Source organism: Schistocerca piceifrons, chromosome 2, assembly GCF_021461385.2.
Source record: "Schistocerca piceifrons isolate TAMUIC-IGC-003096 chromosome 2, iqSchPice1.1, whole genome shotgun sequence".
Classification (NCBI taxonomy): domain Eukaryota; kingdom Metazoa; phylum Arthropoda; class Insecta; order Orthoptera; family Acrididae; genus Schistocerca; species Schistocerca piceifrons.
This window is the reverse complement of record NC_060139.1, coordinates 689,461,373-689,474,471: the sequence shown is the minus strand read 5'-3', so window position 1 is coordinate 689,474,471 and position 13,099 is coordinate 689,461,373. Positions and strand designations below refer to the sequence as shown.

General features: G+C 39.1%; 1 protein-coding gene across 1 annotated transcript in view; it reads right to left on the bottom strand.

Moving 5' to 3' along the window:
* Positions 1 to 2,135: 2,135 nt before the first annotated feature.
* Positions 2,136 to 13,099, bottom strand: part of LOC124775750 (sodium/potassium-transporting ATPase subunit beta-2-like) — an 82,495-nt gene continuing 71,531 nt past the window's right edge. The window contains exon 3 of the mRNA XM_047250579.1: positions 2,136 to 2,257. Within this exon, the coding sequence (XP_047106535.1) occupies positions 2,136 to 2,257 (122 nt within the window). The remainder of the gene's footprint in view (positions 2,258 to 13,099) is intronic.

Genomic DNA, 13,099 nt, shown 5'->3' with positions numbered 1-13,099 from the left:
TCACTCTGTTGTTCAAGTTTGGAATTTCACTAATTTACTCCTTGTAAATGGAACAAAGAGCCCTTGAGTTTAGTCCTTCTTGAGTCACACTATTTCAGAGGAAGGTTTTAATTTTTTAAAGTGTTGAAACTTTACTCACCTTCTATTGTTGAAATAAATATAGTTAATGCAATTTGCAAAGTTTTGTGTACTTCAGTGAATGTCTCTTCAACGAAATGTTCCATGAGGGAAGTAAACAGATGACAGACCAATGTAAAGCCTTTAAAACTGTTATTGTGATAACTCACTGACAGTTCATTGTTCAATCTATTGTGGCAAATGAAGTAACTGTACCTTAATGAAAATGTATTTTGTTAAGTGGGTGGGAAATATTTTCTGAATGAAGTAAACTTTTTTGTTCAATAATTTGAAAGCTGCTAACTACATAAGAGTTTTTAAATCTTCTTTAGTCAATTGGTCACAGTGTCACATACTTTTTTGGCATCTGCTGTCAGATTAAGTCCAGTGCTATATTTCGAATACAGCTTGCACAGAGGCACTGAAGCAATCATTCTCCCCATGCTCCATATGTGAATGGAATGGGAAAAGGCCCAAATCACTGGTACAGAGGAACATATCCTTTGCCATGCAGTTCATAATGGTTTGCAGGGCATGGATGTAGATGTAGAAGAAGAGATGGAGGTGGTGCAACTGGAAACAAAATATCACCAGAAAAAAGCTGCCCAGTCCCAGAATAAAGCTGGCAAAATGGAAGTAAAAAGAAGTCACACTAAGGTGGACCTCCTAAAATGACTTTTGTCACCATGTCATACCAACTCCCTGTCATTTTATTTTCTGAGGTCTGGACATTTAAATCAACTACTCACAATACATGATTTGCCATTACATGGTATTGAAATTATAATGGACTGAAATTAATCTCACACGCAAAAGAAGGATTCTAACTATCTGGTCTGATAATTTTACTGTCAAAAAAGAACACCAAAACTGCAATCATGTACACCTGTTAATCATTCTGTAATGCAAAAGATGTTTCATTTCTCCAAGATGGATATCCCTGATGCATGTGATTGAGCCAATTTAGACAAATATGTGAAGTAAAAAACTTTTGGTGATGTATGAGGTGAAATCAGAGGATGAACAATACATATTTTCCCTTCTTTTCCATCATAAAAGTTTCTTATAATGATGAAATGTCTCTTATTTAAAATGTGTTAATGATGTATGTCTTGCAAAGTACATTTATCAGATGACAGTTTCCAAGAAATTGACATTAGATGATGACATAATTTGTCATCAGTTCACTGTCCTTCTTGACGTACTTCCTGGAGAGAAGCTCACATATTCCACTAAGAATGCAGGCTTATAGACCTTGATCTAGTTGATACTCCAAAACAATTTGAAATTTTACCAAGCTATACCTTACAAAGATGCAGACGATTATTCTGAGTGTATGTATGTGATGGACCTGTAGAGTTCGAATGTGCGGTGTAGTGCGAGAATAAACATTACTCTGCTTGAGGAAGGGTTGTTAATGTATTTTATTTGGTAAGTCATATGAATTATGTATTGCATTCCTAAATGAATGCAGTCTGAGTTAGTAAAAATTTTATTAAATGTGCTACTATCATAGAAGGATTCCCCGTATAGCTGCATGGAGGAAAGGCATATGTCCTATTTTTATAGTTTGTCCACATGACGATAATCAATAGCATGTCTCTGCAAAACGTTAGGTTTCTAAACACCTCCTCATTACAATAATTCAAAATAATGGTTGTCCTAAAAGTTTACCCTGAACTATTCAGACTAATGTGACATACCAGTTTTTTGTTGCTCCTGCAAACCTAGGATAAAGAACATACAAGGGTATACATTTGTTTATCTCTCAGGTACAAAAATATAGATCTTTCTTAAATTTTTACTTGAAAATAAAGTGAATTTATCACCACACCACTAGATAAAAAAATGGAATACTATTGTAATAGTGTACATTGGAAAATAAATAAAATAATTAGTTTCTTAAATGAGAAGTAGAGTAATCTAGTGGTTTACTAAAACAGGCTGCTGACAGCTACTCAAATGAGTTAAAAAGCTATTACCAGCCCTCTGACTAAATTTCCACAAAATAATTTCATTCATTGTTTGGGACGTGGCATCTGCCCAATCATCAGTTGATAATCTGTTCGTCCAGTTTCTGTAGTGAATGTTCCAATGTTCTTTGCCCAAGCACGGCACTTCACTGTTATCAGAAGATCTTCTAAGGAAAAAAAAATGAGAAATAGTAAATTCAGGTTTGTAAATTCACGTATCTGAACTATAATTTCTCTTTTTAATAACATATATTTCACTTCTGTTGCTTGTACAATAACAAGTTTAGTACTTAATTTTAAACTGTTTTTCGTATGTTTACTTATAAATTGTATAGGACAGGTAATGGACGGATCTAATATAACCGAGACTGCACACAAAATATAACAATTCATCTTGTCATTTTGTGAATACAGTTAATCTTTTTTGCTAAAATAGATACAGTGGTATACAAAATTATTTATATTCTTTGATTCCAACCTTCCATATGCTCTCAGTCCTCAGAATGCGAAACTTTACAAACTGATGTGCTGCCTTGGAACAATAAACATTTACTTTAATTTTTGAATCAGAATGCATTGGTTTAAGTATTTTCATACCTATGATAATGAAAAGTCCTGGGCAGAACATAAACAATGCAAGAAGGAAACATAGTAATTCAACATATCGCTGAGGCATTGAGTGGTTGATAGATACGTAAACAAGACCAAAGATACACATTTGTACACCTTCGCATTCGGGAGGATGACTGTTCAATCCCGCGTCCGGCCATCCTGATTTAGGTTTTCCGTGATTTCCCTAGATCACTCCAGGCGAATGCTGGGATGGTTCCTTTGAAAGGGCACGGCCGCCTTCCTTCCCCATCCTTCCCTGATCCGAGCTTGTGCTCTATCTCTAATGACCTCGTTGTCGATGGGACGTTAAACACCAATATCCTCCTCCTCCTCCTCTGTACACCTTCATTTTACCAGACAATTAAATTGTATTGGCATTGCAGAGTATTCCACCAATGGGTAGCCCAGGTCATTTGGGAGGACAGCTGACTGGTGGTCATGCTCACATAAAAACCTGTGTAAAAGTTACTTCTGCGTGGATACATAACATGACAGCTTTCATAGGTGGCCCTGCACCAGATGGAATAAAATATGCCTGTAACAAGATTTAAATTTGTTGTGTTGTGTTTTGCACTATGGTTTTCTACAGGGGCATGGCTCATGTGGCAAGGTTTTGGAAGCAGGTACGGCATAAGGTTGGATGAAGATATTTCATAAATTGGGTTGATGGTAGGATACCACCTGGCAGGGGCTGTGAAGGATTGTGTGTAGGACAAATTTTCATGCCTGTAACTTTAAATTTGTAAAGTTAATGAGAAAACTCGGGGTCAAGTTGCCTACAATTTTAAGACCAATCATAAAATGGTTGGTTCTTCAGCACTTAACAAAATTAAGTTTCTTCAGAAGAAAATAGTTGTAACATCTTTCCAGATATAGCACTAAATTGTGGTAGATAGGAATGAAGGAAATGCTATGGAAATCATAAATCAGTCAGATTAATGGATATCTTACAGGCCACCAATTAGATGGGTTTGCGTATTAATAATTGCAATAGATTTTTAGATTAGCTTGTGACTGTTATAAATTAAATGACAAATAAATTAAACTGTACACAGTACATGAGTGAAGCATTTGTTGTAAAGATAATTTCCAGCTGTGTAGTTCAGAGGAGGTAGGTTGGAGGGAAGGATCCAGATGGCCCAGGTTGTGAAGCAGCCACTTAAATTGAGCAGATTGTGCTCACCTAAGTGTTGTGTCACAGAGTAGTCATCCTGGTGGAACACTGGTTGGTAGTCATACTGACATAAAAAGCCGTGCAGTCTGCAAAAGAGTTCGTATGTAATGCAGCTGCTTTTACAGGTCTGGCCTCTGATGGGGAAGGATAATCCTGTGACGTATTGGAGTAGGAAATGCTGTGTGGGTGGGCTGAGCAAGTGTTGCATCTTGTTCCCCCACTGGGATAGGATCCCTGCACATGTGTGCCCACTGAAAGAATTTCCACTCTTGCTGACTGATACCTACAACTAGCTGCCCGACAGCTAGTCTCACATGTTTAAGACACTAACCACTTCCTACACCAACTCTCCACCATCCCCAGTCATTCCAAAATATGAAGTTGCCTTGATCAAAGATTATGTCTCTTTCACCCCCATCTTCTTCACCAGAATCTTCATTCAACTCTATATTAGCTTCAGGAGGCTCAATAAATATAGTATGTTGCAGCTTCTTTCTCTTCTCAAGAATTACCAGGGTTTCATGCATAGAATGGCTTCTCAGAAAGAAGGAAACATTATATTGACTGTGTGGTGAGTGTTGACAGTGGTAAAGCATAATCGCTTGTTTTTGTATTGTCCTCTATGCTGACATCTTTGACTTGTCTCTCTTCCTTTGTGTTTCGCAACATGCTTAGTGAAGTGATGTTCGTATTGCGTTCACATATTGAATAATCTACTTAAATCATTATGTGGTTGACTATTTTTAGTGTAGCCTACATCACTACTATATGTAATATCCACAACTGTTCTGCCTAGCATAACATATGTGTAACACAAATTAAAAACTGGATTAGAAACCATAATAATGAACTGCATTTTGCACTTAATCTATATCACAAATTTTAGCACTTTCAAGATTATCGTCAAGAAAGAGTTTTAAAAATTGTGTGATATCTTGTGGCAGAAAATAATACTTACTTGTTATTCAAGACATGGTCTTACTCAGAATAGTCTTGTGTACCTGAAGTGCCTGATACCGTCGTCTTCCGACTGTCTGTTGCTAGAAACCCTCTTAAATATCAACAACAGAGCTTTCTTACTTTGGAGACAGTCACGTAAGCAAAATTGACATTTGGTGTGGTGGCTAATGGGAGTGATTGTAAATGGGAAATGCCCTTCCAGTCACTCCCATCAACAACAGCACTGAGTATCAACTTTGTTTGCATGTGTTGCAACAAAAAGCGTTCCAAAAGCTTGTGCTGTTGCCAACAAGATAAAAAATGGCAGAATGGTATGTGACATATAAGTTATGCTAGGGAAAAATGTGTTGATTTTGAAATTTTATTTTTATAAGTATTCCTCGTACTTCCACTGTAGCAGAAGTATGCTACTGCCCAATATATTATGCTGAGCACCTTCTTTAATTTACCTTGGGTCAAAATTAATGGTTCAATTCCAGATCATGAAAAATGGCCCCAGACCATTAACCAACTACATCGTCTTTAGCCACACACACATAACTCTCAGGTCAATACCCTTTGCCAAGCGTCTTCTGGGTCCATTTGGACCCTCCTGAGACTGCACTTTATTGATATATATAAACCTTTTACTCCACAACTAGTTTTTGGTGTTTGGCCATTTTCTAGTGACTCACATGTCATAAGCATGCTCCAACTAAGTACAGGGCAATTCAAAAAGAAAGAACATATTTCAGTTGTTTATTACAAACTATGAAAGATAGAAACACATTGAGCACATCACTTGATAGCGGAAGATTCATAATTTTATATTCACACAGATACTATACATTCCCCTAAATTTCTAGTAGATAGGGAATGGGGAGAGAAAGTAACAAATGTGAAGGTAATTCCAAGTGTGGGTGCAAATGGAGACCATAGATTATTGGTGAGACAATGGAAAATGAATCACTGTGTGAAAAATAGAAAACAGAAGAAAGTGATGAGGATACAGGATTGGAAACTGAAGGGGGGTGAAAGTGCTGAGAAGTATAGAGAATTAATCACACAAAAATTTCCAAAAGAAGTTTCCTGCAATGTAGAAAAAGAATGGAGTTTATTCAAAGACACTTTAGTTGAAGCAGCACAAAAAGGAAAAAGTAAGACAGACAAGTTGGTGGGATGATACCACAATCCAAGTAGTTAGAAGAAAAAATGGAGCATGGTGAAAGAGATGGAAGACTAAAAATGACAAGGACCATAAAAGATATACAGAGGAAAAGAAGAAGTGCAAAGAAACAGCAAAGAAAATGGCATGAGAAGAGTTTACAAAAAAACTTGAAAAAGATGTAAAGAGCAATAAGAAAATGTTCTACAAAATGATGAAAAATAAAAGGAAGGCTTCTGAAGTACCAGTAAATATGGAAATAGAGGATGGTACTGTGATTGAAGATCCAGCGAATATAAAAGATCTCTGGAGAGAACATTTTAAGTTACTGTTAAACACTGAGGAGCAGGTACACAAGAAAACAACAAATAATGGATAAATTGAGAGAAGCTGAGAAGCAGAATTAGGACAAACTACATGGGAAGAAATGGAAATAACTGTGAAGAAGGTGAATGGGGGAAAGCCCCAGGACCTGATGAAGTGTCAGTGGACATGATAAGAGCAGCAGGTCCAGTGGGAATGCAGTGGCTTTATAGAGTACTGTCAAGTGTGTGGAGAAATAGTAAAATACCTGATGATTGGAAAAGAGGAGACATTGTTCTTATCTTCAAAAGAGGCAATAAAAGACTCTGTAAAAACTACAGAGCAATATCCCTTATGATATGAGTCATACAGCCATGAGTTTTGAAAGAATTTTACTGAATCGAATAAGTGAAAAGATAGAAAAGAAGCTGAGTGAAGAAGAGCCTGGGTTTAGGAAAGGAAGAAGCATGATCGACCTGATATTTTCTATCCATCAACTGATGGAAAAAATGTTGGAAGTATAACAAAAGGGAGATAATGGTTTTTATAGACATAGAAAGGGCATACAACACAGTTAACAGGGAAAGACTCCGGGAAGTAATGAAGAAGATAGGTATAGAATATGGATACATTAATGTAATAAAGACAATGTATAGAGGACACAACTGAAGAATTAGAACACCATTGGGGAACTCTGAATACTTCAAAATAAGACAAGGACTTAAATAAGGAAGAATTCTATCTCCTGCACTTTTTAATGTTGTGATGGGGGGAATGAATAGGGCAGTTAAAGGTATATTAAAAGGAAAAGACAAAAAGATGATTTTTGCAGATGATATGGTAATATGCGGCGACAAAGAGGTAGATGTACAGTTACAAACTTGATGTGTGGAAGGAACTAATGAAAAGGTATGGATTAAAAATAAATAAGGACAAGAGTGAAGTAATGGTATTTGGAAGAGACAAAGGAATCAACAGGAATATTACTCTGAATGGAGAATCTCTCAAAGTGGTAGACAGTTTCACTTATTTAGGGAGTGAAATATCTAGTGATGGAAGAATAACTAACAAAATTAGTAGGAGGTTACAGAAGGGAGGCAATTTCTACCAAACAATAAAACACCTGATTTGGAATAAGGAGGTTTCAGAAAAAGCGAAACTCCTTATGTAGAAGAGTTATTACTTCCCTATTGTCACGTATGGAGGAGAAACATGGACAATGACAGAAAGGGACTGGAGCAGACTGCAAGCAGGGAAAAGGAAATTTCTCAGAGCAGTTAAGGAAAAACAAGAATGGACAGAGTATGGAATGTAGTATGAGAGAAGAAATTAAAAAAAAAAAAAGATTAAGATGGTATGGGCAAGTTAAGAGGATGCATGGGCACAGACTTCCCAGAATTATGGAAGAACTAAAGATGGATGGAAAGAGACCTAGAGGGTACCGAAGAACTCAGTGGGAAACGGGAGTGAGAATATCTGTGTAAAGGAGAGGTGTGACCTAGCAGCAAGTGGAGGCAGAAAAGTGGCGGGACAACCGAGCCAAATGGGGAGGACTTGTCAGCACCTAGACCCGGCAGTAGATGGAACGGGATCCGAATACAACAACAACAACAACAACAGATACTATACTATACACTCAACATGTGCACCACGCATTGCTCAAGAAATATCGAAACAGTAGTCCATTTCATTCCACACACGAACCAATAGGTCTCTATTTATTGATTCAACAGCTTCAACAGTTCGACTTCTCGCCACTTGAAGGATAGCTGCAATAGATGGGACAAAGACTGTCTTTTACGTACCCCCACAGAGAAAATCACAAGGTGTGAGATCTGGTGACATGGGTGGCCAAAAACAATGAACATGGTCTTGTTGCCCACCTCTGCCAATCTAGCATCATGGGATGATGTTAAGATAATGCCGCACTTCAAGGTGAAAGTGAGACATGGCACTGTCGTGCATAAAAATGAAATCAAAATCTTCATGAAGTTGAGGAATCAACCAGTTTTGCAGTGTGTCCAGGTATGACATTCCTGTCACAGTTTCCCCCACAAAAAAGAAAGCTCCATAAACTCTAGGTACAGAAACGACACAAAATACATTCAGTTTCGGTGAGTGTCTTTCATTTTTGTTGATGATGCCTGGATTTTGTGACCCCCAAATTCATAGATATGACGATTTACTTTACTGAACAGAGGCAACATCGATTCATCTGAAAAGATGAGCTGTTGAGGAAAAGTATTCTCTGCCATATGCTGGAGAAATGAAATGCAAAATTCTTACCTTTTGTTATGGTTCCCGGATGTGATTGCTGCAGTAACTGAAACTTTACAAGAACATGCCACACTGTTGTTTGAGAAACTTGATCTTTCTGGTCTGCCCGTCTTGCATGGTTGGTCTGTAACAAAAAACTGAAATCTGTTTTTTCTCTCTGAATCATCTGATATTATAAGTAAGTTCTCCAGTTCATGCAGGCATTTTAGGCAAAAAGCGCTGCTCCTGCTTCGTAGTTCTCTTGATAATCGCGCCACAATTAAGGCGCCCATCACACCACCAGGACATAACAAAAATCATTCACTATTCCACAGACAAATGATTATTTTGTTCCCACCATTATTAATAATTTTGGTCATTTGTTCTTCTGATCAGGCAGCTTGTCAATAGATCATTCTGACACTGATGTTAGCAGCTGCACTGCTGCAGAATTCATTTGCAATAGTTGAGAAGGATGTCTGACTATGGCTCAAACAGTATTTATTAGGTGCAGTGGACTTTATCAACTGATTTTGAAGGAGTATCAGAAGAATATTAGTCTAAGTATGTTCCTGAAGTTCCTCCTTGATAATGCCATTGCTGACAGTGGTACCAATAACAAGTGTCAGGCACAGTAGAGGAATAGCCTATTTCCTTGACAAAAACCTCTACACAGAGTCACAGATTTAGGAATGACTATTCAGTTGGCCAGGCAATACAGGGAGATACACTCAACAGTTTCAGCTGACAAAAATTTGACATGCTAAAATTATTTGTAATCTCTTTTCTCCTGGAGGAATAGTAAACAAAGGCTCAAGAAACAAGGATCGACATTTGTTTCAACTTCTTTATCCATCGAGATATAGCCACCAACATTTTTTAAGGACTATGTTATTTTTGTGCCAGAATAACAGACTATATAAGACATATGCAGCATTATAAATCTTTTTTTTAGGTCTGATGAGATGTTACACAGTTAAAATATTAGTATACTGAATATGGGGATTCTTGTCCTGCTGTTGTGGTCATTTAACTGGTCGCCTGGAGGTTTATGACACTCTCCACAGAATCTTGGGCTGCTGACTTTGGGCATAAAGTCATGCTTTATGAAAGTTCTAACTTTGTTTTATCAAACAGAATATAAAAATGCTAAATTCATCCAGTCTTAATTATTGACAGATCACCTACCACTTCCAGAACGAAATGTTCACTCTGCAGCAGAATGTGCGCTGACATGAAACTCCCTGGCAGATTAAAACCGTGTGCAAGACCAAGACTCGAACTCGATACTTTTGCCTTTTGCAAACAAGTGCTCTGCTGACTGAGCTCCCAAGCATGATTCAAAACCCATCCTCAGAGCTTTACTTCCACCAGTATCTCATCTCCTACCTCCCAAACTTCACAGAAGCCCTGCTGCGAAACATGCAAAACTAGTACTCCTCGAAGAAAGGGTATTGTGGAGACATGGCTTAGCCACAGTCTGGGGGATATTTCCAGAATTAAAATTTCACTGCGCAGCAGAATGTGTGCTGGTATGAAAATTCCTGGCAGATTAAAATTGCAGGCTGGACGGAGACTCAAACTCAGGACCTTTGCCCTTTGTGGGCAAGTGCTCTAGAGACAATTTTTTTTCTCGCTTTTGCTCATAATTGATTGTTGTGTTTGCTCAGGGCGGGCATCCTATGACACTTGTTTAAATTCATCGTTAACCTATTAACTCAGTTTTGTTTATTGCAGAGGGTCGCTAACTCTGTGACCGAACACGCTGAGCTACCACACACAACGTACGTGCCGTCCTCACAGCTTTATCCGAGTTTGAGTTTTAGCCTCGGTTTGGCACACAGTTTTTATCTGACGACAAGTTTCATATCAGTACAGAATGAAAATTTCATTCTGGAAACATCCCCCAGGCTGTGGACAAGCCATGTCTTCACAATAACCTTTCTTCCAGGAGTGCTAATCTTGCAAGGTTCGCAGGGTAGCTTCTGTGAAGTTTGGGAGGTAGGAGACAAGGTATTGGCAGAAGTACAGCTGTGAGGAGAGATCGTGAGTTGTGCTTGGGTAGCTCAGCAAAAGGCAAACATCCTGAGTTCAAATCTTGGTCTGCCACACATTTTTAATCTGCCAGGAAGTTTCGTCTATCATTTGTCTGTGGGATGCACGTTTCCAGTGAGGGTGGTGTAAATGTCACATATCCCTTCTACATCTACATCTACATTTATACTCCGCAAGCCACCCAACGGTGTGTGGCGGAGGGCACTTTACGTGCCACTGTCATTACCTCCCTTTCCTGTTCCAGTCGCGTATGGTTCGCGGGAAGAATGAGTGTCTGAAAGCCTCCGTGCGCGCTCTAATCTCTCTAATTTTACATTCGTGATCTCCTCGGGAGGTATAAGTAGGGGGAAGCAATATATTCGATACCTCATCCAGAAACGCACCCTCTCGAAACCTGGCGAGCAAGCTATACCACGATGCAGACCGCCTCTCTTGCAGAGTCTGCCACTTGAGTTCCTTAAACATCTCCGTAACGCTATCACAGTTACCAAATAACCCTGTGACGAAACTCGCTGCTCTTCTTTGGATCTTCTCTATCTCCTCCGTCAACCCGATCTGGTACGGATCCCACACTGATGAGCAATACTCAAGTATAGGTCGAACGAGTGTTTTGTAAGCCACCTCCTTTGTTGATGGACTACATTTTCTAAGGACTCTCCCAATGAATCTCAACCTGGTACCTGCCTTACCAACAATTAATTTTATATGATCATTCCACTTCAAATCGTTCCGCACGCATACTCCCAGATATTTTACAGAAGTAACTGCTACCAGTGTTTGTCCCGCTATCATATAATCATACAATAAAGGATCCTTCTTTCTATGTATTCGCAATACATTACATTTGTCTATGTTAAGGGTCAGTTGCCACTCCCTGAACCAAGTGCCTATCCGCTGCAGATCTTCCTGCATTTCGCTACAATTTTCTAATGCTGCAACTTCTCTGTATACTACAGCATCATCCGCGAAAAGCCGCATGGGGCTTCCGACACTATCTACTAGGTCATTTATATATATTGGGAAAAGCAATGGTCCCATAACACTCCCCTGTGGCACGCCAGAGGTTACTTTAACGTCTGTAGACGTCTCTCCATTGATAACAACATGCTGCGTTCTGTTTGCTAAAAACTCTTCAATCCAGCCACACAGCTGGTCTGATATTCCGAAGGCTCTTACTTTGTTTATCAGGCGACAGTGCGGAACTGTATCGAACGCCTTCCGGAAGTCAAGAAAAATAGCATCCACCTGGGAGCCTGTATCTAGTATTTTCTGCGTCTCATGAACAAATAAAGCGAGTTGGGTCTCACACAATCGCTGTTTCCGGAATCCATGTTGATTCCTACATAGTAGATTCTGGGTTTCCAAAAACGACATGATACTCGAGCAAAAAACATGTTCTAAAATTCTACAACAGATCGACGTCAGAGATATAGGTCTATAGTTTTGCACATCTGCTCGACGACCCTTCTTGAAGACTGGGACTACCTGTGCTCTTTTCCAATCATTTGGCATCTTCCGTTCCTCTAGAGAGTTGCGGTACACGGCTGTTAGAAGGGGGGCAAGTTCTTTCGCGTACTCTGTGTAGAATCGAATTGGTATCCCGTCAGGTCCAGTGGACTTTCCTCTGTTGAGTGATTCTAGTTGCTTTTCTATTCCTTGGACACTTATTTCGATGTCAGCCATTTTTTCGTTTGTGCGAGGATTTAGAGAAGGAACTGCAGTGCGGTCTTCCTCTGTGAAACAGCTTTGGAAAAAGGTGTTTAGTATTTCAGCTTTACGCGTGTCATCCTCTGTTTCAATGCCATCATCATCCCGGAGTGTCTGGATATGCTGTTTCAAGCCACTTACTGATTTAACGTAAGACCAGAACTTCCTAGGATTTTCTGTCAAGTCGGTACATGGAATTTTATTTTCGAATTCACTGAACGCTTCACGCATAGCCCTCCTTACGCTAACTTTGACATCGTTTAGCTTCTGTTTGTCTGAGAGGTTTTGGCTGCGTTTAAACTTAGAGTGAAGCTCCCTTTGCTTTCACAGTAGTTTCCTAACTTTGTTGTTGTACCACGGTGGGTTTTTCCCGTCCCTCACAGTTTTACTCAGCACGTACCTGTCTAAAACGCATTTTACGATTGCCTTGAACTTTTTCTATAACACTCAACATTGTCAGTGTCGGACAGAAATTTTCGCTTTGATCTGTTAGGTAGCCTGAAATCTGCCATCTATTACTCTTGCTAAACAGATAAACCTTCCTCCCTTTTTTTATATTCCTACTAACTTCCATATTCAAGGATGCTGCAACGGCCTTATGATCACTGACTCCCTGTTCTGTACATACAGAGTCGAAAAGTTCGGGTCTGTTTGTTATCAGTAGGTCCAAGATGTTATCTCCACGAGTCGGTTCTCTGTTTAATTGCTCGAGGTAATTTTCGGATAGTGCACTCAGTATAATGTCACTCGATGCTCTGTCCCTACCACCCGTCCTAAACACCTGAGTGTCCCAGTCTA